The sequence below is a fragment of the Misgurnus anguillicaudatus genome, chromosome 14, assembly GCF_027580225.2.
Source record: "Misgurnus anguillicaudatus chromosome 14, ASM2758022v2, whole genome shotgun sequence".
Taxonomy (NCBI): Eukaryota; Metazoa; Chordata; class Actinopteri; order Cypriniformes; family Cobitidae; genus Misgurnus; species Misgurnus anguillicaudatus.
In genome coordinates, this window is record NC_073350.2 from 32,433,911 (window position 1) to 32,457,481 (window position 23,571).

Below are 23,571 nucleotides of genomic sequence, written 5' to 3' on the forward strand. Positions count from 1 at the left end.
TAAATTTGATATTTTAAATTAAATTAAAAACATCTTAATTTAAGAATTTGTATATATTTTTACTGAAAACAAGACAAAAATAATTTTTGAAAATAATTTTTTGCAGTGTATTTTTGTCTTGTTTTCAGTAAAATATAAAAAAATAATTAAATTAAGATGTATTTTCTTGATGAGCAAAATGACCTATAAAGATAAAGTCTAGTTTTTAGACAAAAAATATAAACTAAAAAATAATAATCTTCCAATAGAATAAGAAATATTTTTTTAAAATAAGTTTACTTTTTTCATAAACACTTAATTCAAGACATTTTTTCTTATTCCATTGGCAGATTTATATATATATATATTTGCTTGTTTTAAGCACAAATTCACTTAAAATTTATATTTTTTGTTTATTTTGCCCATCAAGAAAATATTAATATATCTTAATTTAAAATACATCTTATTCAGTGTAGCAGACTCAACCTGTGCTAAGGGCACATAAGGTTCATTTACTTTACTGCAAAAAAGGATTTAAAAAAAAAATCTTAGTATTTTTGCCTTGTTTTCAGTATAAATATCGAAAAATTCTTAAATGAAGATGGTTTTTCTTGATGAACAAAGATGCCCAAGAAAAGTCTAGTTTTTAGACCAAAGTGATTTTGTGCAAAAAACAAGCAAAGAAAATCTGCCAATGGGGTAAGCAAATTTTTCTTGAATTTAGTGTTTAAGAAAAATGTTCAAGGCTTTTTTGCTTACCCCATTGGCAGATTTTTTTGCTTGTTTTATGCACAAAATCACTTAAATTTGATATTTTTGGTCTAAAAACTAGACTTATTTTCTTGTGTCGCTTTGCTCATCAAGAAAATACATCTTGATTTAAGAATTTTTAGATATATTTACTGAAAAAAACGACAAAAATACTAAGAATTTTTTTTCTTGAAAATCATTTTTTGCAGTGTTGTTATTGACAAAACTGCTCAAGTCAGTTATGTTCTCAGATAATTATGTAGATAAAAAAAAGTCTTTAAGGTCATTTGTATATTTATTAAAAAATATAAATAGATTTATTGAGTTGCAAATAATAATAATAAAAAAATTAAAATTGAAAAGGAAAAATAGTTTTATAGATTTATGTGGGTAGAGTGGTTTGATCTTGGCCCTCGATGACTCGACTCTCAGCGGTGACGTCCTGCAGAAGGATGTGAACACATCAGATCATCTTAATATTAATCACAGACTGAATACATTCACTTAACTCTTATTTTGTAATCTAGTTAACCATAACATATCATTTTACAGTACTTGTACTGTATAAGAATTATACTTACGCTACAGTCTGTCTCAGCCAGTATCATCAGACATTCAATGCGTTCAGACATTTGTGCTGCTGTTTGTTGTAATCGAGCGTTTTCTTCTTCAAGCAAATTCATTCTGTGTAAGTCAGACATGAAATGCAGTGTTTATTAATAAAAAATGTATAGACATTAGCCTTCTTCACACAGAGATTACAGAAAATGCATCCGGGATTTGTCCGGGATTTTTGGTTCATTCACACTTCCAATGATTTGCTGGAATCTTTGCGTGCATTCACACACATACCGTTAAGACACATGATGTATTTAAGCAGGGTTCCCACACCTTAGTTAACTTCAAATTCAAGGACCTTTCCAGGTCCAATACCCTCAAACTCAAGGACTAAATGTGGGGAGTGGGGACCCATTTCAAGTGAGAGCAAGGTTACATCGTGTTACCTTTTAAGATACATTGTTACATTTCCCTTTCGAGGGAACTCGCGCTGCGTCGCTGCAGTGACACTTTAGGGACGCCTCCAGGGGTAAGTGCGTCTGAATGTGTATATCAAATTCAACCAATGGTGAGGCTTAAAGACAAAGACAGGGTGACGCGGGAGCCCGGAAGTATATCACTATCAGAAATATTGCCAAAGACGACGTTACAGGGATGCAGGAAGTATGGCAAGAGAGACGCAGCGTCTCGTTCCCTTCTCAGGGAACAAGAGTTACATACGTAACCCGAGACGTTTGCAAAAAAAAAACATTTTAGTATAAATCAACATTCACATACAGAAGATATAAGCATTTAAAGTGAACAGTTTGGCACGTGTGCATAAAAAGTCTAGAATTTTTATGACATTATCCTACACTACACAGAAAATAATATGGATTATTTTTCCAGAAAACCTCTTGCATAAAATAGATTCAAGCACTTTCAATGACCTGTATCTATGTATGTATATTTTCAAAAACTTCCCAGGGCCTTACATTTTCCCCCAGATTAACAAACTTTCAAAGATTTTAAGGACCCGTGGGAACCATGTATATAACATCATACCTCATCTGCATGATGGAAATTGTATCCGAAGCATTTTTTCGCCCTTCTTCCAAATCGTGGAGTTGATTGAGAAGATCTGTTTTGTTGTGAAGCAAAGCCTCATTTTCAGATGTAACCAGATTCATCATGTCCGTCATCTGAGGTGCAGGAATCATCATTTCAAACTTTTATTAATCTCATTTTATTGCTGTATTATCATGTGTGTGTTACCTTCTCTTCCTGCTTCTTAACAATATCAATCTCTTTCTCCAGGTCTTTAATTTTTTCATTACGCCACCCTGTTTCCCTCAGGTACAGCGCTTTGGTTCGGCTCAGCTTGTTTTTGTAGTGGATCTGTTTGTCGTTATATTTACTGAAAAGATAAAGCGATGAGATGATGTTTGTGTTTTAAAGCTTTAAATGTATTTATAGTCACTCGATGTACCTTCTCTGGGTGTCTATGCTAACAAGGGCGAGCTTGAGTTCTGTCTTGAGAGATTCAGTCTCTTGTTGACCGCTGCTCAGTCGCTTCTCCAAATCTTTAATGTTTTCCTCAAGCTGCTTTTTTAGGAAACAGAAATGAATTCGTATCAGTCAAACAGTTTGGGAATATATTAATAGTGAAAACTCAACTTTTACATCAAAAGTGTCTTTACCTCCTTCAGGTGTTCTTCACGATGTCTTTCCACTTCCTGAGTCTCTAGCTTTTGTAATTTAATCACCAACTTTTTGATCTGTGAATGAAATAGATTCATGTTTACTTTGACGTATCCATTTACATCCATTTGTTTTCCACCTTAGCATTTACCTCCACCTGAAGACCGCCAACGGTGTTCCTGTAATCTTCTGCCTGCTTCTCGCAGAGGTTCTGGAAGTTTTGAGCCAGCTGCTCTGCCTCGCTCCTCTTCCTCCTGTGTTCTTCACACTCTTCCTCTGTCCTCCTCCGCAGGTCCGTTTCCATCTCAAACTCCACCTGGAGCTTCAGGATGACCTGTGTCAAATGTCTGATCATGTTTAATCTCTCCTTCATGTCTTCAAGACACCTGTAAGAACAGGCAGAGAGCTTGCTTACATGTACATATACGGTATTGGTAGACACAGTTCTTTTAAAGCAACAATATGTAGGATTTTCACCACTAGAGTTCGCTATTTCATAATTTTAAAAACAAGGGTGAAGCTTAAAGTATTACTCCACTTTCATATAAAATCCTGATAATTTACTCATCCAAGATGTTTGTTTTTCTTTGTTCATTCGAAAAGAAATTGAGTTTTTTGAGAAAACCTTTTTTTCTCCATATAGTGGACCTCAACGTTTTGCAGTTTCAGTGCAGCTTCAATAGGCTCGATCCTAACCGAGGCATAAGGGTCTTATCTAGCAAACCGGTCATCTTTTTTGCCAAAAATAAAAATGTGTGCTTGTTATCCACAACTTTTCGTCTTGCACTAGCCAGGTGACGTGCCAGTGTGACCTTTCATATTACATAATCATGTCGAAAGGTCATGGGTTACATATGTGAAATGCACACTTTTAAACAATAAACTGACACAAAGACATTAATTATTATCCACATACAACAACGTCGAAATTGTCCTCTTTCTCCAACACTTCTAAACACTGGGTGGTAGTTTCGCATACGTCATGCGCCATGATTACAGAAAACGTAAGGTCACGCTGGCACATCAAAAGGCTTAACACAAGATAAGAAGTTGTGGTTAAAAGTTTTTTTGGTGCGAAAATGACAAATTTTTTGCTAGGTAAGACCCTTGGTCTAACTGATCTAACTGATCGTTTAGAGACCTTTGAAGCGCCATTGAAACTGTAAACTGGTGAGGTTCACTAAAGTCTATATGGAGAAAAATTCTGGAATGTTTTCCTCAAAAAACTTAATTTCTTCTCGACTGAATAAAGAAAGACACAAACATCTTGGATGACATGGTGGTGAGTAAATTATCTGATTTTTTTATGAAAGTGGATTAATCCTTTAATGACATTATGAAGGAAAGTTGAACGATGGGAGATGTTGGGGGACTATAGGGATGAGCTATTATTTAAAATCGGAATTTCTCTGGATTTACAAATCCTTTGGAACTTTTGGGATAATGTAAGTACACAACTCCATGAAATATATCACACTGTGGAAGTGGTTTTTGGATATTTTATTACAAATATCTTAGATTATGTTTTTAACTCTTGCCCCACTATTGACGAGTTAATTAAAGGCGGGGTGCGTGATTTTTGAAAATTTTTTTGGAAAGGGTGTTGGGCCCACTACCAAAACACACTTGTAGCCAATCAGCAGTAAGGGGCGTGTCTACTAACTGACATTGTTGCGTTTGTGTGGGGCGGGTCTATCAAAAGAAGGTCCAGATTCTATTGGGATAGGGGCGTGTTTGTTTAGGGGATTCCAAATGTCAACATTGGCTTTCAGGGATCATGCACCCCGCCTTTAAGAGAAAACGCTTTCATGCCAATGACGAGGTTTTCCGGCAATCCTATTATCCACCGGGTGGCGCTCCTACCCAGCTTTTAAAATCCAGAAGCAACCCCTCACGTCAAAGAGTTCAAACTCTCTGTCACCGTTTCTCAATATGCGTTCTTGTCTGTACTTGTTTTCTTGTGGACTTGTGAAACGTCATCAGTCGCGGCCCAAGTACTGTTCCAATTCAAAGTTCGCATCAAGCACAAGTTCACATAAAATCCCCGGATGTGTTCTTGATCCGCCCATTTTATCGAGGATGCATCAGAGGAGACTTGTGTGGACTTATGACAGCGAAGTTTCCCAGAATGCATTTCGCGTCAGAAGTTCGTTCTTCCGAGTCTGAACTTGCAAGTCCGAACTAGGAAGGACACAAGTCCGAACCTGGCGTACTTGGTATTGAGAAACGGCTTGTATGTTTTCTCTGTATGTATCTTTTTTTAAAAACCTACCCATATTTGAAAGGTGATAAAAACAGAGGGTCTGTTTTTCATTTGATATATTGTATGTTTATATATTTAAAAAATAACATTTTCTGGAAGGCAATCAACTTTTGTGAAAAATAATCACAACAATCAACACCAGGTACAAACACAACACACTGAAAATATTCTGGATTGTGAGATTAAAGGTTATGTTTAGTGTTTTTGTCTGTCACAACCTTTAGAAACTTTCAAAAACTTTCATTTGTGTCAAATATGAAGTCTACTCTTAGTGTGTTTATTTGCTATAGTTAATGATGTAACAGGAAACTACCGTTTATGAATGTCCTCTTCCTGTGATTTCTTGTCTCTTGGTGGATTGGCGGTGGCATCGGCAGCTTCATGCTGTCAAAATAAGATAAATTATGTTTGGGTCCAGTCATCCTGTCTAACTATGAATAGTTCCTAGTTTTATTTAGGCCTGTCACTGTTAGATATAATAACATTCAACAGTATTCAATAAGTTTAACACCAAAAATGTGACCCGGTCTTTGAAAACGCAGATAAAGTCATTTGCTGTTTTCTACATAAAATCATCTCATATAATTTAAAGAACAATCAGTGAAAATATAATCTTGATATATTTAATATTGACGGAGTCAGGTCAAGGATTGAAATCAATGAGTGAAATCAAACTTTGATGTTACAGCAGATGACTCTGGGCCAGATCCGCACCGGATCCAGACCAGAGCTGGTGACTTCGGTGCGGATCCGGCCTGGAGCCGTCTGCTGTCTCTCATCACTAGATTGAGACTTTAGCTCAAAACCTGTAAAGGTCACTTTGTGGCTTTATAATATTTTTCCAGGATTGTTCCATCACCTCCAGGAATCGTAGACGCTCCGTCTGTAGCCTTTTTGTCTCCCTCATATGGCACAACTCTTCCTCTAGCTTTTCATTTCTTTCTTTAGTCTTTCGTAGTTCAGCCAGTTCTGGAAAGATTATGAAATGAGCAGAAATGATTTTTTGGATGAAGAATAAGTGCAAGAATGAGAAACCAGGAGTGCATTACCACATCGCTTCAGTTTCTCCACTTCCCGTCTGAGATCTTCAACCTCCATCTGAGCTTCCTGCAGCTCTGGTTCTATGACATAGATGTGATATTGATATCTTCATGTGTAACTTCCAAATCTCCATCACACCAGGAAACATACAATGTGTGACCTGTAAAAGGATTTACCGTAAGCCTTTTGGGTCATTTGAGCAGACTCGAGCTCATCGGTGAGCCTGCGGATCTCCTTGTGGGCCATGGCAAGCCGGGCAGATGCTTCCTCCACGTCTCGCTCGAGTTCTTGCAGGCTTCGACCCTTCGAATCGCTGTCTTCGGTGTATCGTGAGTCAGTACCCTGATTCAACAAATTTTCATTATATGAAAGTCGACACAAGTTCTGCAGACACCAGTTCTCAATCCTTTACAATTCTTAGAAAAAGGTGTGTTAAGATCACAGGAATAGGAAAAGTATGGTTAGTGGGCCTTATGTCAATTAAAGGCAATAGCGAATAATCTCACCTGCAACTTTTGATCATGCGTTTTATCACATGCAGGGTGTTATATATAGAAACTGTGGCTTCAACATACAGGCATTAATTTATGTTTAGTCTGAGCTGCTTTTCGGAGTCCCAGGAGCTTCTTCCAAGGACTTTGACCTTGCAGTGGCTCCACCTTGTGGAAAGATGTGAAATCATATTACATGCAACATATTTCAAAATGAGAGTTTGAGCTTCTAAGCAATTCTTTTGCATTTTTTAAACCTCAGAAAATGGAAAATTAGATCAGGTGATTCTGCGTGAGATGGAGTCTAACCTTGACTACAGTTTTTCCAAACCCTTGTGACGTTGACTCCATAGGATGCCCTATAGTCTTTGAATCCATGTCAGTCCTGGTCTGTATTTTCTCCAGCAGTGATGCTCTGTCTGCGAGGAGATAAGCTACTTGCTCGCTGAGGCTCATGGGAATAATATCAGCTAGACCTTCCTGCAATAACATCTCAGTGATCTCGCTCTTCTGTGCCTCTGTAAAAACAGACTCATTATTGTGCCATGAAGGCCCAGCATCATGAAGAAGATGAGAGACAGATGTGATGGTTCACCTTTCTGCAGGTGGATCTCATCCAGAGTCACGCGGAGCGTTTCATTCTCCCGCTCAAGATCTAAAGCTACAGAATCTCGTGTCTTTGTGAGACTCTTAATTTCATTGACATATTGTTGAACCTGAAAAGAAAAAGGTGAAATCATAAATTATCTGTTTGTTTGTCTGTCTGTATGTCCATCTTTATCTACCCGTCTGTCCATCTGTCTGCCTAGTGTCTACCCAGCCATCTTCTCTTTATATATCTGGCTGCTTGTCCACCCATTTGTCCGTTCATCCTTCAATTTATCCATATGTCTGTCTGTCCAATCATCTATTTATCTATCTGTCTGTCCATCTGGCAATCCATCTATCTATAAATCTGCCTGCCTGCTTCATCCATCCATCCATCGGTCTGTCAGTCCTGTCTTTTGTCCATCCATTCATTTATCTGTCCATTTATCCATCCATCTATTATCATTCTCTCTCTCTGTCCAACTGTCGGTCCATCCAGCAATCTATCCATCTATAAGTCTGTCCGCCTGCTTCATCTATCCATCCGTCTATACGTCCGTCTGTCCATCCATCCATCCATTTATCTGTCTGTTTGTCCGTCCATCCATCTATTTATTTACTGTATCTATCTATCTCTCTGTCCATCTGCCCGTCTATCCAGCAATCTATCCATCTTATAAGTCTTTCCGCCTGCTTCATCTATCCATCCATCTGTCCATACTTCCATGCATCCATTTATCAGTTTTTTTGCCCCATCCGTTTATCCAGCTGCATATCCATCCAGCCGTCTGTCAGTCTGTCTGCTTGCCTGTCCATCCCTCCATTTATCTGTCTGTCTGTCCATCTGCCCATCCATGCAGCCAACTATCTATAAGTCTGTCTGCCTGCCCACTGTCCATCCATTCGTCTATCTGTCTGTACTTCCGTCTATCTATTTATCTGTCTGTCTGTCTGTCTGTCTGCCTGCTTGCCCACCCGTCCCTACATTAATTTGCATATTCATCCACCCATCTTTCTATATGTCTGTCTGTCTGTCAATCCATCCGTCCATCCATCCATGCATTTATCTATCTGTCTGTCCGTCCATGTATTATCTGTATGTCTGTCTGTAAATACTGTAAGTGCACTATATGTTTGAACCTTTATTTTGTAATTTCTTTGAGTATTCACTTCCGGGTCATGGTATTTCACCGGTTTCACCTGTATAAGTATTTCACTCCATTTCCTGTTGGTAGTGTGTGTATTGGAACAGGGGGGAAGTAAGCGGGAAAGCTTACTTTCTGTTGACCGTAAATTTGGACGTCAAACATCGTAGGTTACCGTAAACTTTATTGGTCTATTTTAATGTGACTTCATCATCAGTTAAAAGTATGTCTGTCTTTAGTGTTTTGCATCATCGTATGCGTTTTTGTTTATGAGTTTGTTTTCGTTTGTTTGTATACATGAATGTCTCTACAATAAATATGATCAAAGAACAACTGGAACGCGTCAGCAAATGCTTCTTCTCGATACTTCGCCCCTGAGTGGTTATTGGTTGCCGCTATATACAAGTCAACAGAAACGGCTCGGTTTGGAAGTTTGGACGCAATTGGAAATGGCTTCATCTGCTTACCTGTGTTTGTATAAGAAGACTCATCACCACACATACTTGTCGCACGAAAACGGCAATTGAGGTATGTCAGCGATTTCAATTATTTGAAAGCTGTGTTTGTTGTTGCTGTGGAAGACGCTGCTATATGCTACTGCTACATGCTGCTGCTACGTTGGATTGGAATTGGATTTGAGGCGCGTTTGCTTATGAGCTCATGATTGTGGATGTTGCTCTGTGTACGCGAAGACAGCGCTGTTTGGAATTGAGTTCACTCCGTTGTTGTGTTGATGAACTATATAGAGCAAAACGCTGATAGCGGCGAGCAAGACGCCGATTGCGGCATGCAAGACGCTAATAGCAGCGAGCAAGACGCCGATGGGGGCGTGCAAAATGCTAATGGCAGCGACCAAGACGCTGATGGTGGCAAACGAGAGCGTAAGCTCACGGCTAAGGCTTTGTTGGCAAAAACTGAATCGCTACAAAAGGATCGGAAGATTAAAGTGAACAAAGTGAAAGGTATGATTGGAATCATGATGGAACTGATGAAATGTGATGAAAATGCGTCTCAACTGAGCTCAATGTTGGAAAGTATGAAACTGACTATGTCTGAAGCTATTGTGTCACACAAATGTTTACTACCTCTTGTACCACTGGATGAACTGAGCAAACAAAATGAATGGTTTGATGCAATCTGTACCCGTTATCATGGTTTTGTGGAGGATTTGGAATTATGGCTCTTTGAAGCTAAAAATTCAAAAGCTTTTAACCCTCATGAACCAGTCATCGTATCACAAATGACATGTATACCAGAGTTATCTACTTCTGTTGTTGCTACAGCATGTAATATTCAACACAAGCCTGTACAAACTGAGTCTGGTGATTGTAATGACGATGTTCAACCAAGTGACAGTGTTTCAAACACAAGCAAAAAAGGGTCTTCTGGAGTAATGTCCCATGGATCTCGATCCAGCCGCTCTTCTGTGTCATCTACACGTCTTAAGGCTGAAGCAGAATTGGCTGCATTATTAGCCACTCAACAAATGTTACACAGGAAACATGCATTGGAGGAGCAGGAAGAGCAACTGAGGAAAACAAGAGAAAATCTGGAGTTGGAAACCAAACTGGCTGAGTCAATGGCTAAATTAAAGGTGTATCAAAATGCAAAACTAGGATCATATACCTCTGCTAATAGAATTAAATCCAGTTCTCGTCATATTAATGTGGAAGCATTGATTCCTTCAGATACTGAGCCATTTGTATCACAAACTTTGACTGCTTATGGAACATCTCAAGCTCATGCTGCACAAGGCATCTCAACACATGCTGCACAAGGCATCTCAGCTCATGGTGCACAGGGGATCTCAGCTCATGCTGCACAGGGGATCTCAGCTCATGCTGCACAAGGCATCTCAGCTCATGCTGCACAAGGCATCTCAGCTCATGCTGCACAAGGCATCTCAGCTCATGCTGCACAAGGCATCTCAGCTCATGCTGCACAAGGCATCTCAGCTCATGCTGCACAAGGCATCTCAGCTCATGCTGCACAAGGCATCTCAGCTCATGCTGCACAAGGCATCTCAGCTCATGCTGCACAAGGCATCTCAGCTCATGCTGCACAAGGCATCTCAGCTCATGCTGCACAAGGCATCTCAGCTCATGCTGCACAAGGCATCTCAGCTCATGCTGCACAGGGGATCTCAGCTCATGCTGCACAGGGGATCTCAGCTCATGCTGCACAGGGGATCTCAGCTCATGCTGCACAGGGGATCTCAGCTCAAGTACAACAACCATCAATCAGACCTAAAATACAACATTCTCATATTCCTGCATCTAGCGTGTCATTATTGGACAATCAGAATACTGGAAATGGAACTGGTAATGGAACGAGTGTTCAAAATGATCTCAGTTACATGAATATGCTACAGCTTATTGATAAGCAGAATGAAATAACTACCTTGTTGGTTAAACAGAATACCCTATCTTCACTTCCACCTAGAGAAATACCTTACTTTGATGGAGATCCATTACGCTTTCATGAATTTTTACGCTCATTTGAGGAAGTGGTGGAAAAAAGGGCAGATAGCCCAGGTGACTGCTTGCATTTTTTGGAACAATATACAAGAGGGTAGCCCAAAGAAATCGTTCGAAGTTGCCAACACATGACTCCATTACAAGGCTATTTGAAGGCAAAAGCTTTACTCAAGGAGAATTTTGGAGATGAGGTGAAAATAGCTGCTTCTTACATGAACAAAGCTCTTTCATGGAAAGTGATTAAATTTGAAGATGCAAAGGCTCTGCAGGAATATGCTCTTTTTCTAAGGAGTTGTTGCAATGCTATGCAAAGTATGAATTACATGAATGAGTTAAACCTCACTTCCAACATGCAGATCATTCTCTCAAAACTTCCATACAAATACAGAGATAAATGGAGAATTGTTGCATACGAGTTAAAGGAACGTAACAACAGTCAGACTACCTTTGTTGATATTGTCAATTTTATTGAGAAACATGTGAAAATCCTTTCGGATCCTGTGTTTGGGAATATACAGGATACACCCTCCACAGGAACTAACAAAGTGAATGCAAGAATGACTCAGAAGTCCAGAAGTAGTTTTGGTACCACAATTTCTTCCATGTCTGATGTAAAAGAGCACAGTAAGACAGTAACCAACAACAAATGTATCTTTTGTGATGGAGAACATGCATTGAGTGTTTGTCATAAACTTTCAAAAAAAGGGCACAGAGAAAAGATGAACTTCCTGAAAGTTAAAGGAATATGCTTTGGTTGTTTACAGACTGGACATATCAGCAGAGATTGCAAGAAGAGAAGAACTTGCACTGTATGCAATCTTAATCATCCAGATCTTCTTCACATATTCCCACGTGAAAGGTCAGATACTTCATACAAGCAATCTGAATTGAAAACTGCTATTGGTAGTGCTATGATTTCCCTACAGTCCAATGCTCATACTGGGGCTGGTACAGACTGCTGTGCATTATCCATTGTTCCTGTGTGTGTCAAGTCAAAAAAGGGAAATAATGTTGTGAAAACGTACGCTTTTCTGGATTCAGGCAGCTCTGCTTCATTTTGTACCGAAAGTTTAATGAATAAGCTCAATCTCCCTGGGAAAAAAGTGAATATTCTTCTCAAGACCATAAGTCAAGACAAATCAGTCAGCAGTTATGTCCTGAATGATTTGGAAGTGTCTGGGTTGAATCAGGAACGTTATTGTTTAATACCTGAGGTATATACTCAAGATGCTATGCCTGTTACCACAGCTAATATAGCTTCACAAAATGATCTTCAGTCTTGGCCAAATTTGTGTCACCTCAACTTACCTGCAATAGACTCTGATGTTGAACTCTTGATTGGAGCCAATGTTCCACAGGCATTAGAACCTTGGCAGATCATAAGAAGTCAGAATAATGGTCCCTATGCAATAAAAACTATGTTTGGCTGGACGATTAATGGACCACTTAAAGGAACGGTCACAAATGAAGATGCTATGAATCGATCTCCTGTAATGGTGAATAGGATTTCGGTGCCGAAATTGGAAGAACTGTGGAAGCAACAGTTTAAGGCAGATTTTCCTGAGACTGCTCATGATGAACAGATTGGATCATCGAGGGAAGATCAACAATTTATGGATTTTGTGTCCCATTCAGCAAAACTCATTGATGGTCACTATCATATTGGACTGCCATTCAGAAACACTGATGTAATCATGCCAATGAATCGTAAAGTTGTGGAGCAGCGTGCTGTACATCTGCAAAGAAGGTTCAATGTGAGTCCTACCTTTCATGCAAACTACACCACCTTCATGGAAGATGTCATTGGTAAGGGTTATGCAGAAAGAGTACCCATGGCTGAGTTGGAAAGATGTGATGGACATCTTTGGTATATACCACATCATGGTGTATACCATCCTAAAAAAAACACAAAATAAGGGTTGTGTTTGATTGCGGCGCTTCTTATCAAGGTACATCTTTGAATGGTAATCTCTTACATGGCCCTGATTTAACCAGTTCACTAGTTAGCGTACTTGTACGATTCAGACTAGAAACTGTTGCCCTGATGGCCGACATTGAGTCTATGTTTCATCAGGTGAAAGTCCACCCAGAAGATCGTGATCTTTTAAGGTTTCTTTGGTGGCCTGAAGGTAACATGAACAACAGTTTGGAGGAATACAGAATGGTGGTACATTTATTCGGTGCTACATCTTCACCGAGTTGCTCAAACTTTGCATTAAGGAAATGTGCAACAGATCAAAAGGACCTATATGATGACAAGACAAAGGACGTTGTGTTTAATAACTTCTACGTGGATGACTGTCTTGTCTCTGTAACATCTGAATCTGATGCTATACATCTGTACAGGAACCTCACTGATATGTGTGCCAATGGAGGATTTCGCTTAACTAAGTGGATGAGTAACAGTCGTGCCGTATTGAGTGCCATACCTGAAAAGGACAGAGAGAACAAGGTAAAGGACCTGGATTTGGATCACGATGTATTACCACTAGAAAGAGCCCTGGGAGTACAATGGTGTGCTGAGTCAGACGCCTTTCAATTTAAGGTGGTAGTCCGTGAACGACCTTTTACCAGAAGAGGAATTCTTTCTGTCGTTAGTTCCATCTATGACCCTTTAGGATTCCTCTCACCTGTGATTCTATCTGCAAAAATAATCCTACAAGATCTATGCAGAAAAGAAATTGGATGGGATGATGTTATTCCTGAAGAGTACATTCAACGTTGGAGAAAGTGGCTAGATGACCTGCATCATTTGGAAAGTTTCAAAGTCAAAAGGTGTATAAAACCTGATGGATTTGGGGAAGTAACATCTGCTCAAATGCACCACTTTTCAGACGCAAGTGAACAAGGATTCGGTGTGGTGTCTTACCTGTTGATTCACAACGCCAATAATTTGACACATTCAACTCTTCTAGCAAGCAAGGCAAGAGTTACGCCGTTGAAATCCACTACGATTCCTCGCTTGGAGCTTACAGCTGCCACACTTGCTAGTCGCATTAACAACATATGGATGAGAGAGCTTAAGATGCCCTTTCAGGAATCAGTCTTCTGGACAGATAGTACTTCGGTTCTTAAGTACTTACGAAATACGACCACAAGATTCAAGTGCTTTGTGTCTAACAGAGTGTCTGAAATTCTGAAGAACTCTGACATATCACAATGGAAATACGTGAATTCATTGAGTAATCCAGCGGATTTAACATCAAGAGGAGTAAAGGTGGATTCATTTCTACAAAATAGTATGTGGCTTACTGGTCCTACATTTCTTGTCCAGCCACAAGAAGAATGGCCAGTAGATCCTACATGTCAAGATGTAATGATGGCTAATGATCCTGAAGTGAAAGTAAGTGTCTTGATAAACAGGATAGAAGTCAAGGAAGAATCAGACTCCTTATTACGCTTCTTTAATTACTTTTCTTCTTGGATGCGACTGAAAAAGGCTGTTGCATGGATTCTTCGCTTAAAGACAATACTGTTGGATCTTGTCAGAAAGCGGAAACAGCCACAGGCCGTGGATCCATCTCAGCAGATGACAACTATTGATAAAGGAATACAAAAGTTAACATCTATTGGACACAAGGACCTGCTTACATTGGAGGAGTTGGAAAAATCAGAAATGGAAATCATACGACTGTGTCAGGAGTGGAAATTTTCTGATGAGTTGACAAGTCTGCAAAAGAACGGAATAGTCAAGAGAAGTAGTTCTCTCTACAATCTCAATCCCATACTTCAATCTGGTATTTTAAGAGTTGGTGGTCGTCTTAGTAATGCAGAAATTCCTGAAGAAGCTAAACATCCAATTGTACTGACTAAGGATATGCACATTTCTAACCTGATTTTGCACCACATTCATGAACAAGTTGGACATAGTGGGCGAAACTACATGCTGGCTATCCTTCGACAACAATATTGGATCACTGGAGCTGCTGCAGCCATAAGGAGAATTCTATCAAAGTGTGTTGTATGTAGAAAGTTCCATGGAACTGCAGGACATCAACAAATGGCAGATTCTATAAATACGTTCGACTGTCTATCTACATTTCTCCACCTACCCATCTGTCTTTCTGTTTGTCTGTTCTACAGCTTGATTTATCCCTCACCTTTTGAATCTCAGCGTTGTGTTGTTTGTGGAGATCTTGTATGTGTTGGTTAAGAGAGCTGACGGTCTTTTCATTTCTCACGAGAAGATCCCACAGCAGAGAGAGACGCTCATCACTGGATGCTGAAGGGTCCAAACCTTCCTCCAGCAGACGCTGCTCCATGTCCTCAAACACACACACACATACACACACTTTTTTCGTCATATGTGTACCCGAGTGTGCATGCAAACATATTTTCTTTCAATTTTTACCATATAAATGTTCTCTTCATAATGAAATGTTCATGAGCCCCATTCACTTCCATGGTATTATTTTTTTCTACTATGCAAGTGAATGGGGCTCATGAACGGTATTCCTCAAAGTATTTTCCTTCGTGTTCATCAAAAAAAAAAGAAATTTATACAGGTTTGTAACAACATGAGTGTGAGAAAATGATGACAGAATTTTTTTGGGGGGGTGACCTATCCCTTTAAACAAATGATATTAGATGATCTAAGCATTAAACATTAATTTTTACAAAAAGTCACATAATTACACTATTTTACTGTAGTAAAGTAGTATAACTGTAGCACATTATATTACTACTCATGTTTACTAAAGTATTGTATATTATTTCTTCTAGTAAATTGAATAAGTGTAGTAAATGCTGTAGTATACTTTAGGAATTACTATAGTAAATTGTAGTATATTGCCTGTAATTACACTTTGTTGACGAATACTACAGTATTTTATAGTATCAAAGTTGTTGAACTGTAGTAAATACTGTAGTACACTTTAATATTTTGGTTTAAAAACACTAGAGCGTCTAGGGATTTTACTACAGTTTACTATAGTAAATACAAAAGTATACTGCAGTATATTTTCGTGTGAGTACCGTTATATGATAATTTTAAATTAAATGAGATAGTGTGCAGGAAACTGGTGAATTTAACTGACCTGTGCTCTGCACATCTTCTCACTCAAAAACATTTGTAAAAGAAACTTACTTCATTGTTCAAAAGTCCTGCGAAAAACGCGTTTCTTTGTCGTCTTGTGAATCGCCTGAATATCACGGGCTTTGGGTTCAATGCGACCAAATGCGATGAACAATGTGAACGATACACCGATGCCTACAATTACAAAGACATAACATCACACAGACGTGGTAAAGTATTTACTTTTTCACGACCACATGCCAGTAACTGTTTGTGTGTTCAACTTCTTAAGCGCGGCGCAGCCCGATATAAATATGACATAAAAGTATCGCGAGAGTACAGTTTTAAATCGCTCTCGCGGTACTTTGATGTCATTACCTCATCGCTCTGCGCAACGCACGTTTGAACGCATCGCGTATGGGACGTACCGAAAAGGGTCCTGTTTTATAACACAAAAATAAAAGCCTATGAAAATGATCAGCGTAAATCCACGTGAAAATAATAAATAGTACAGGCCTAATCTATAGCAAACTGTAGTAAAATACTACAAGCCCATAGTGTAGCTTAGTTTTGAACTTTACCATAATAAATATATAGTATTTAGTGTGTATATATAATATTGGTACTGTCAAGTAAACTATACTACAGTACTACTATCAATTTACTATAGGTAATACAGTATACTGTAAAAAGTATTATTACTCTAATATACTACAACAGGCCTATACAGTTTACAATAGTTATTAAAGTATACTACAGTATTTTTTCATGAGGGATACTTTACATTTTAAAGCCCTTTATACTTACAGGGCTGGGTAAAAGTTGTGCCATTTTTGACTTTGTTTAATAAGGTTTCATGTTGTGATTGTTCACATTTGTTGGAGCAGAAAGATTAAAAGACTTCACAGATTTATGGGTGAGAAATGAATCATTCTTTGGGTGGTCGTATTTCCTCCAGCAGGAAATCATTTTCCAGATATAGGAGTCCTCCTGTAATTGTCTAAATCAAAGCAAGTTACATAGGTTAACAGAGAAAATGTATATTTATAAAAGTTAAAATTCACACGGAAGAAGAAACAATACAAATAGATAAAGTCTTAAAGTTATATATTATAAATGTGTTATATCAGAAAAGCATCTGTAATGATGTAATTGTAAGGGTAAGATTAGAGTTTTCTCTCAGGGTTTGGGCGGACACAAACTTGAGCTCATTTTTAGTTTGAACCCAGAGTTTTTTTAGGGGGATCTGTGAACTCCTCCTCTACCCAGCCCACATTCCTCCGTGGACCGCTTTTCCCAGCCGGACCGTGGAAAGAGTGAGTGTGGAGGAGGAGAGGAGGAGTCCAGCTGAACAGAAGGAGAAATAACAAATCATCTCACAAAAAGGGTTTTTAGAAGATTGTGTTTGTACAATCACACGAGGTAAGCTGCATTTTTACTCTTTTATGTGTTTTGGTAACTTAAAAATGGTTTGTGATGACTTTATATGGCATTACATAAACAGACATAAACTTTTTTTATACACTCCAATAGATTGCTTATGTTTTGATGTCAGAATTTTCTGTGATAGCATTAGATCTGGTACATGGGAAACATTTAAATATATATAGATAGATATAGATATATATACTGTATGTGTGCATGTATAAGGACTGTATATGTATACTGCATGTATATGTTTATGTATAGACTGCATTTTATTTACACATAGATACATACATTAAAGACAAAAGATACTGAAATAAAATGTAACCTACCAGACTAGATAATTATGTAAACATTATTCTTTAATAAAATGAAACTAAAACTGCTGTAATTGATTTCATATGACAATATGTTGTTATATCTTAGAGTCATTGCTGAAAAATCTTGGTAGTTAGAGAGAAATAACTCAAATCAATCATCTTTTTATGTAAACATGAGGATTTGGGGGCCGAAACAGAGCTAAAGCATGTTTATAAGATAGGTCATCTTATAACCACCATAAAGTTTTTTAAACACAAGCCTTGTTTCTTGAAATAGATGTTCACATTTACACTAAGTAGGAACACACAGTAGTGACATACAGGGTGTGGAATCTTGGGGTTTGGAGGGTCTACAAGTTGTGTAATTTCCTAAATTTCCATCTCAGTCTTGGTCAAAAAAAGACACGCAGTCCTCTGTTATGAATGGAGTTTTTGTTACAACAGAAGTTTGAGGAGATGTCTGGTTTGATTTGTTTGATTTGTAAATTTCTACCGAATGGAAAAGTTTTGGAACATTTGTGGCATAGCCATGTTTACTGTCTTGGAAATAGGATTATAGAGAAGCTTCTAGCAATGAGGTGAAAATTCATTTTTAGATAGCCTACGGTGAGAGTGGCATTACAGCGCATGAATAAAGTTCACATGTAATTGATAAATAGTTGCCACTGATGTCATTCAAAAACAAAATAAAAATCTTTTAATAATAATATTAACATGGCTCTCTTTAATGTCAGACAGTTTCGATAGATTTCAGACACAGATTACATCCCAAACAAATTCTCAATGTTCTTTGTGAGAGAATGGAAGATCGAAATGAAGACTGAAATTTTAAACAAAAACTTTTTTCATCTGTAGGACCCCAAAATGGCGTTCCTGTTGATGACAGTTACCGTTCTGCATTTGGTCACCCTGGCTATGCTTTTTATTGCCACCATGGAGAAGGTAAAAGTCAAACCCTGGAGAAAACGTCACCGTACTGTGATTTCACACAATGCCTGTTTGTTTTAAAACATACTGTATCATTGCGATTTTAGCATGGATATAAATCTACCCTATCAGCAAAGCCGTAAAGGTCAGATATTAGCGTCCAGTCTGAGATGTTCTTGTGCAGTTGTTTTGGTTGATTACTCAGAAATCAGAAGTTGTTGCTTTCACCCATCATGCAAAGTGAGGCTTCAAGCTTTAGGCTCTCAGATTGAAATGTTCAACTGGATTAGTGATTCGTCATTCCAACATGTGATATGTGTAACATGAATGTGTTTACGTTTCAGTCCTGGTACTCCTGGGGAGACAGGGAGAACACAGATCTGTGGTATAAATGCACCTTTGAAAACAGCACTGGGACCCGGGTGTGCGCGACAGCCAGAGAAAGTGGTGAGAAACTTATTAAAATACACTAGAAATACTCAAATAAAAACAAGTCAGAGACCTGATGGAGTCTCTCTCTCTCTCTCAGATTGGTTGCAGTCAGTCCAGGCCCTTATGATCTTGTCTGTGGTCCTGTCTTCGATCTCATTCATGGTATTTCTCTGCCAGCTCTTCACCATGTCTAAAGGAGGTCTTTTCTACTTCACTGGGTTATGTCAACTGTTTGCAGGTAATGTAATTCACTAAATATTTCAAATATTTCCTTTGCATCGCATTGCTCACATGCAAGGAACTCAAATCTATGTTCTGCAAAAAATGACTTTCTTAAAAAAATCTGTCAGTGGGGTAAGTACACTGCAAAAAATGACTTTCTTAGTTAGTATTTTTCTCTTGTTTTAAGCACAAATATCAAAAAAATTCTCAAGTCAAGATTTATTTTCTTGATAAGCAAAATAACCCGAGAAAATAAGTCTAGTTTTAAGACCAAAAATATCAAATTTAAGTGATTTTGTGCATAAAACAAGCAAAAAAATCTGCCAATGGGGTAAGCAAAAAAATTGTGAAAATTTTTCTTAAACATTAAATTTAAGAAAAATTCAAGAAAAATCAACTTTCATATTGGCAGATTTTTTTGCTTGTTTTAAGCAGAATTTCACTAAAACTGTATTTTTTTTGTCTAAAAACTGGATTCAAATTTTAGATACTGAAAACAAGACAAAAATATTTAGTAAGAAAGTTAGATTTTGGCAGATTTTTTTGCTTGTTTTATGCACAAAATCAAATAAATTTGATATTTTGGTCTAAAAATTAGACTTATTTTCTTGGGTCGTTTTGCTCATCAAGAAAAAGCATCTTAATTTAAGAATTTTTAGATATTTTTTACTGAAAACAAGACAAAAATACTAAGATTTATTTTTGCACTGTAAAAAAATCTTGAACCTTTTTCTTAAACACTTAATTTAAGAAAAATTCAAGAAAAATGTTCTTACTCCACTGGCAGATTTTTTTGTACTTGTTTTAAGCAGAATTTCAATAAAACTGTATTTTTTTATATATAATTTTAGATATTTGTACTGAAAACAAGACAAAAATATTTAGTAAGAAAGTCATTTTTTGTAGCACCCCTAACTTAGAAAATGCACTTTTAAATGTGTTTCTATCAGAAAATGAGTCATCAGTGTGTGTGCAGAAACATCCTGTTATTATACAAATCCATCTCTTCTTCTTTGAGTAATCTCCTTTAAACCACAACAGTCACACAAAACAGGCTGTTGGGGATCCCCTATCAGTGTGATGTCACATTGGTTACGCCCCAGTCATAACCGCTCACAGACTCTGCTTTATGAGCACGTATAGTTCAACCTTCTGCCAGAGACACATGTTTTGATGTGGTCCAAAGCACATGTGTAAACACTTACCCCTACTTTGCATACGGGGAGAACAGAAGCTTTCTCTCCATTTAAAGAAACACACACACAAAAACGGTGCGTTTTTCATTGCAGCCACAAATGGCCTAACATCGTATAATGAAAGATCTGTATTGTATTTTGAGCTGAACTTTACAGACACATTCTGGGGATACAAAAACTTTTTATACTGCAAACAATTATTTTCAAGAAAAAAATTCTTAGTATTTTTGTTTTGTTTTCAGTAAAAATATCTAAAAATTCTTAAATTAAGATGCTTTTTCTTGATAGCAAAACGCCCCAAGAAAATAAGTCTTGTTTTTAGACAAAACATATAAACTTTAAGCAAATTAGTGCATAAAACAAGCAAAAAATCTGCCAATGGGGTAAGCAAAAAAATCTTGAACTTTTTTATTAAACACTAAATTCAAGAAAAATTCAAGAAAAATTTGCTTCTTGATGAGCAAAATGACCTGGGAAAATAAGTCTCGTTTTTAGACAAAACATATAAACTTTAAGTAAATTAGTGCTTAAAACAAGCAAAAAAATCTGCCAATGGAATAATTTTTTTTTCTTGAAATAAGTTACTTTTTTCATAAACACTTAATTGCTTGTTTTATTCACAAACATATATATATATATATATATATATATATATATATATATATTTTTTTTTTTGTCTAAAAACTAGACTTATTTCCCTAGGTCATTTTGCTCATCAAGAAAATACATCTTAATGTAAGAATTTTTTGATATTTTTACTGAAAACACGACAAAAATACCAAGTAAGAAAGTCATTTTTTGCAGTGTACTTGGTATTTTTGTCTTGTTTTCAGTGGAAATGTCTAGAAATTCTTAAATTAAGATGCATTTTCTTAATAAACAAAATAACCTAAGAAAATAACTTTAGCTTTTAGACACAAAGACAATATAATTTGTAAAGTAAACTTGTGCTTAAAACAAGCAAAAAATCTGCCAATGGGATAAGAAAAAAGTTTCCATTTTTCTTATGCAAAAAATGACTTTCTTAGTTAGTATTTTTGTCTTGTTTTAGGCACAAATATCTAGGAGTTCTCGGGTCAAGATGCATTTTCTTGATGAGCAAAATAACCTAAGAAAATATGTTGTTTGAAGAGAAAAAATATTAAATTTGGGTGAATTTGTTGATTAAACAGGCAAATAAATCTGTCAATGGGGTAAACGAAAAAATCTTGATTTTTTTTCTTAAACACTTAATTCAAGAAAAATTTGCTTACCCTATTGGCAGATTTTTTTTGCTTGTTTTGTCCACAAATTCACTTAAATTTGATACACTATATCTAAAAACTAGACTTATTTTCTTTGGTCATTTTGCTCATCAAAGAAAATACATCTTGATTTAAGAATTTTTAGATATTTTTACTGAAAACATGACAAAAATACTATAAGAAAGTCATTTTTGCAGTGTACGGTGTATGCAGTGTATGGTTTGCTGCTATTGTATAACATTGTTATCCTTTTCATTTATGTAAGAATAATAAGAACTCTCACTACCCTTTGAAATGTATTGCTAGCTAATTTAGATTTTCACTAAACCATGATTCACAATTCATTTGTTGACATGCTAAAATCATACTGTGCTGCCACCTTGTGCCCATTTTCATCCTCCTTCTGGTTTATTGTATCTCACACAGGTTTTGCAGCCTTTGCGGCTGTGCTTATCTACACTTTTCAAAGGAAGGCGATTCTTCAGGATCCTCGTGAGCTGGAGATGGGTCATTTCGGTTACTGTTACATACTGGCGTGGGTCTGTGTGCCTCTCTTACTTGTTAGTGGAGGCCTTTATGTCCACCTGCGCAAACGGGTCTAAAATCACACGTGAACCCTGTGCACCCAGAGTTAAAATTTTGCTGTTTCATGTGAAGCTGTACTTTTGTCTAAAAAAAAACAGGTTATGATATAGGCTACACTGCAAAAAAATTATTTTCAAGAAAACAATTTCTTAGTATTTTTGTCTTGTTTTCAGTAAAAATATCAAAAACTTCTTAAATTAAGATGCTTTTTCTTGATGAGCAAAACAACCCAAGAGAATGAGTCTAGTTTTTAGACCAAAAATATCAAATTTTAGTGATTTTGTGCATAAAACAAGCAAAAAAAATCTGCCAATGGTGTAAGCATTTTCTTGAATTTTTCTTGAATTAATGTTTAAGAAAAATGTTCAAGATTTTTTTGCTTAACCCATTGGCAGATTATTAACCCATTGGAAAATAAGTGTAGTTTTTAGACAAAAAAAAAGTAAATTGGTGCTTTAAACAAGCGGGAAGGTCTGGCAATGGAATAAGAAAAATTAGCTTGAAATAAGTTTACTGTATAAAAAAACACTTGGTTCAAGAAAATTGTTCTTGTTCCATTGGCAGATTTTTTTGCTTGTTTTAAGCACAAATTTTATATTTTTTTGTCTAAAAATGTATTTTCCTAGGTAATTTTGCTTATCAAGAAAATATATCTTAATTTAAGAATTTTTAGATATTTTACTGAAAAAAGACAGTCATTGTTTGCAGTGAGGATATTAGTTTGTATACCTGACACCTGCTTTGCAGCTTTTTGATGCACGATTGCTGTATTTTCCCATAGTGGGAAACTTCATGAAGTTAAAATGTTAATCGAGTGGGATTTTGATCATTTTGACTTAGTAATGTAATAAACTGGATAATAAAAATCATTCTGGAACTGGAACGGAAAAATGTTGTACTTTTCTACATATATATGCAGTCTCTATTAATAAATTCTTGTTTAAAGCCCAACAGTAGTTTGTATCTTTACAGGGATTTTGTTATAACGTGTGCTTGTCTAAGCAAAATTTTTCAGTGAATGTTCGATTCAATGTTTCTGTGTTGAAAACAAAAGTAATCTCACCACAAAAATGTTGTACCTGTAGTTCAACAGGTGGATCAACAGGTAACCTGTTTGGTATCAACTGAGTCGTGGCATACTGTATGCATTTAGTAGTTTACACAATCATTTTAGGTATTAATGAATGATATATATTTCCCATTTATTAACCCCCTGCACTTTTAGTTCATGACA

At 36.9% G+C, this 23,571-nt stretch overlaps 2 protein-coding genes across 3 annotated transcripts; one reads left to right on the forward strand and one right to left on the reverse strand.

Annotated features, from left to right (window-relative positions):
* Positions 1–1,011: 1,011 nt before the first annotated feature.
* On the reverse strand, positions 1,012–16,770 carry LOC129427451 (uncharacterized). 2 transcript variants are annotated; one of them, XM_055183945.2, is made up of 16 exons: positions 16,059–16,770; positions 15,073–15,237; positions 7,358–7,478; positions 7,072–7,280; positions 6,847–6,930; positions 6,448–6,613; positions 6,280–6,351; positions 6,090–6,199; positions 5,544–5,614; positions 3,119–3,353; positions 2,967–3,044; positions 2,756–2,868; positions 2,542–2,683; positions 2,332–2,468; positions 1,311–1,413; positions 1,012–1,171 (listed from the first exon to the last, which is right to left on the reverse strand). In XM_055183945.2, the coding sequence occupies exons 2-16, from the start codon at positions 15,232–15,234 to the stop codon at positions 1,112–1,114; spliced, it is 1,863 nt and encodes a 620-aa protein (XP_055039920.2). In that variant the 5' UTR covers positions 15,235–15,237; positions 16,059–16,770; the 3' UTR covers positions 1,012–1,111. The 2 variants fall into 2 exon arrangements, with proteins under 2 accessions (XP_055039920.2, XP_055039919.2); XM_055183944.2 differs by having other exon boundaries at positions 2,756–2,871; positions 16,059–16,767.
* Positions 16,771–17,216: 446 nt separating this feature from the next.
* emp3a (epithelial membrane protein 3a (MAM blood group)) lies at positions 17,217–23,284 on the forward strand. Its single transcript, XM_055183948.2, has 5 exons — positions 17,217–17,408; positions 18,587–18,673; positions 19,003–19,105; positions 19,188–19,328; positions 22,179–23,284. The coding sequence occupies exons 2-5, from the start codon at positions 18,596–18,598 to the stop codon at positions 22,352–22,354; spliced, it is 498 nt and encodes a 165-aa protein (XP_055039923.2). The 5' UTR covers positions 17,217–17,408; positions 18,587–18,595; the 3' UTR covers positions 22,355–23,284.
* The last annotated feature ends 287 nt before the right edge of the window (positions 23,285–23,571 follow it).

Bases quoted from the DNA above. Each gene is read 5' to 3' on its own strand.
- emp3a (XM_055183948.2), top strand. From the start codon at position 18,596: ATGGCGTTCCTGTTGATGACAGTTACCGTTCTGCATTTGGTCACCCTG. The intron at 18,674-19,002 runs GTAAAAGTCAAA...TTTACGTTTCAG, and splicing joins TTATTGCCACCATGGAGAAG to TCCTGGTACTCCTGGGGAGA. The intron at 19,329-22,178 runs GTAATGTAATTC...TATCTCACACAG, and splicing joins GTTATGTCAACTGTTTGCAG to GTTTTGCAGCCTTTGCGGCT.
- LOC129427451 (XM_055183944.2), bottom strand. From the start codon at position 15,234: ATGGAGCAGCGTCTGCTGGAGGAAGGTTTGGACCCTTCAGCATCCAGT. The intron at 7,479-15,072 runs GTGAGGGATAAA...TTTTCTTTTCAG, and splicing joins ACAACGCTGAGATTCAAAAG to GTTCAACAATATGTCAATGA. The intron at 1,172-1,310 runs GTAAGTATAATT...ATCCTTCTGCAG, and splicing joins TGGCTGAGACAGACTGTAGC to GACGTCACCGCTGAGAGTCG.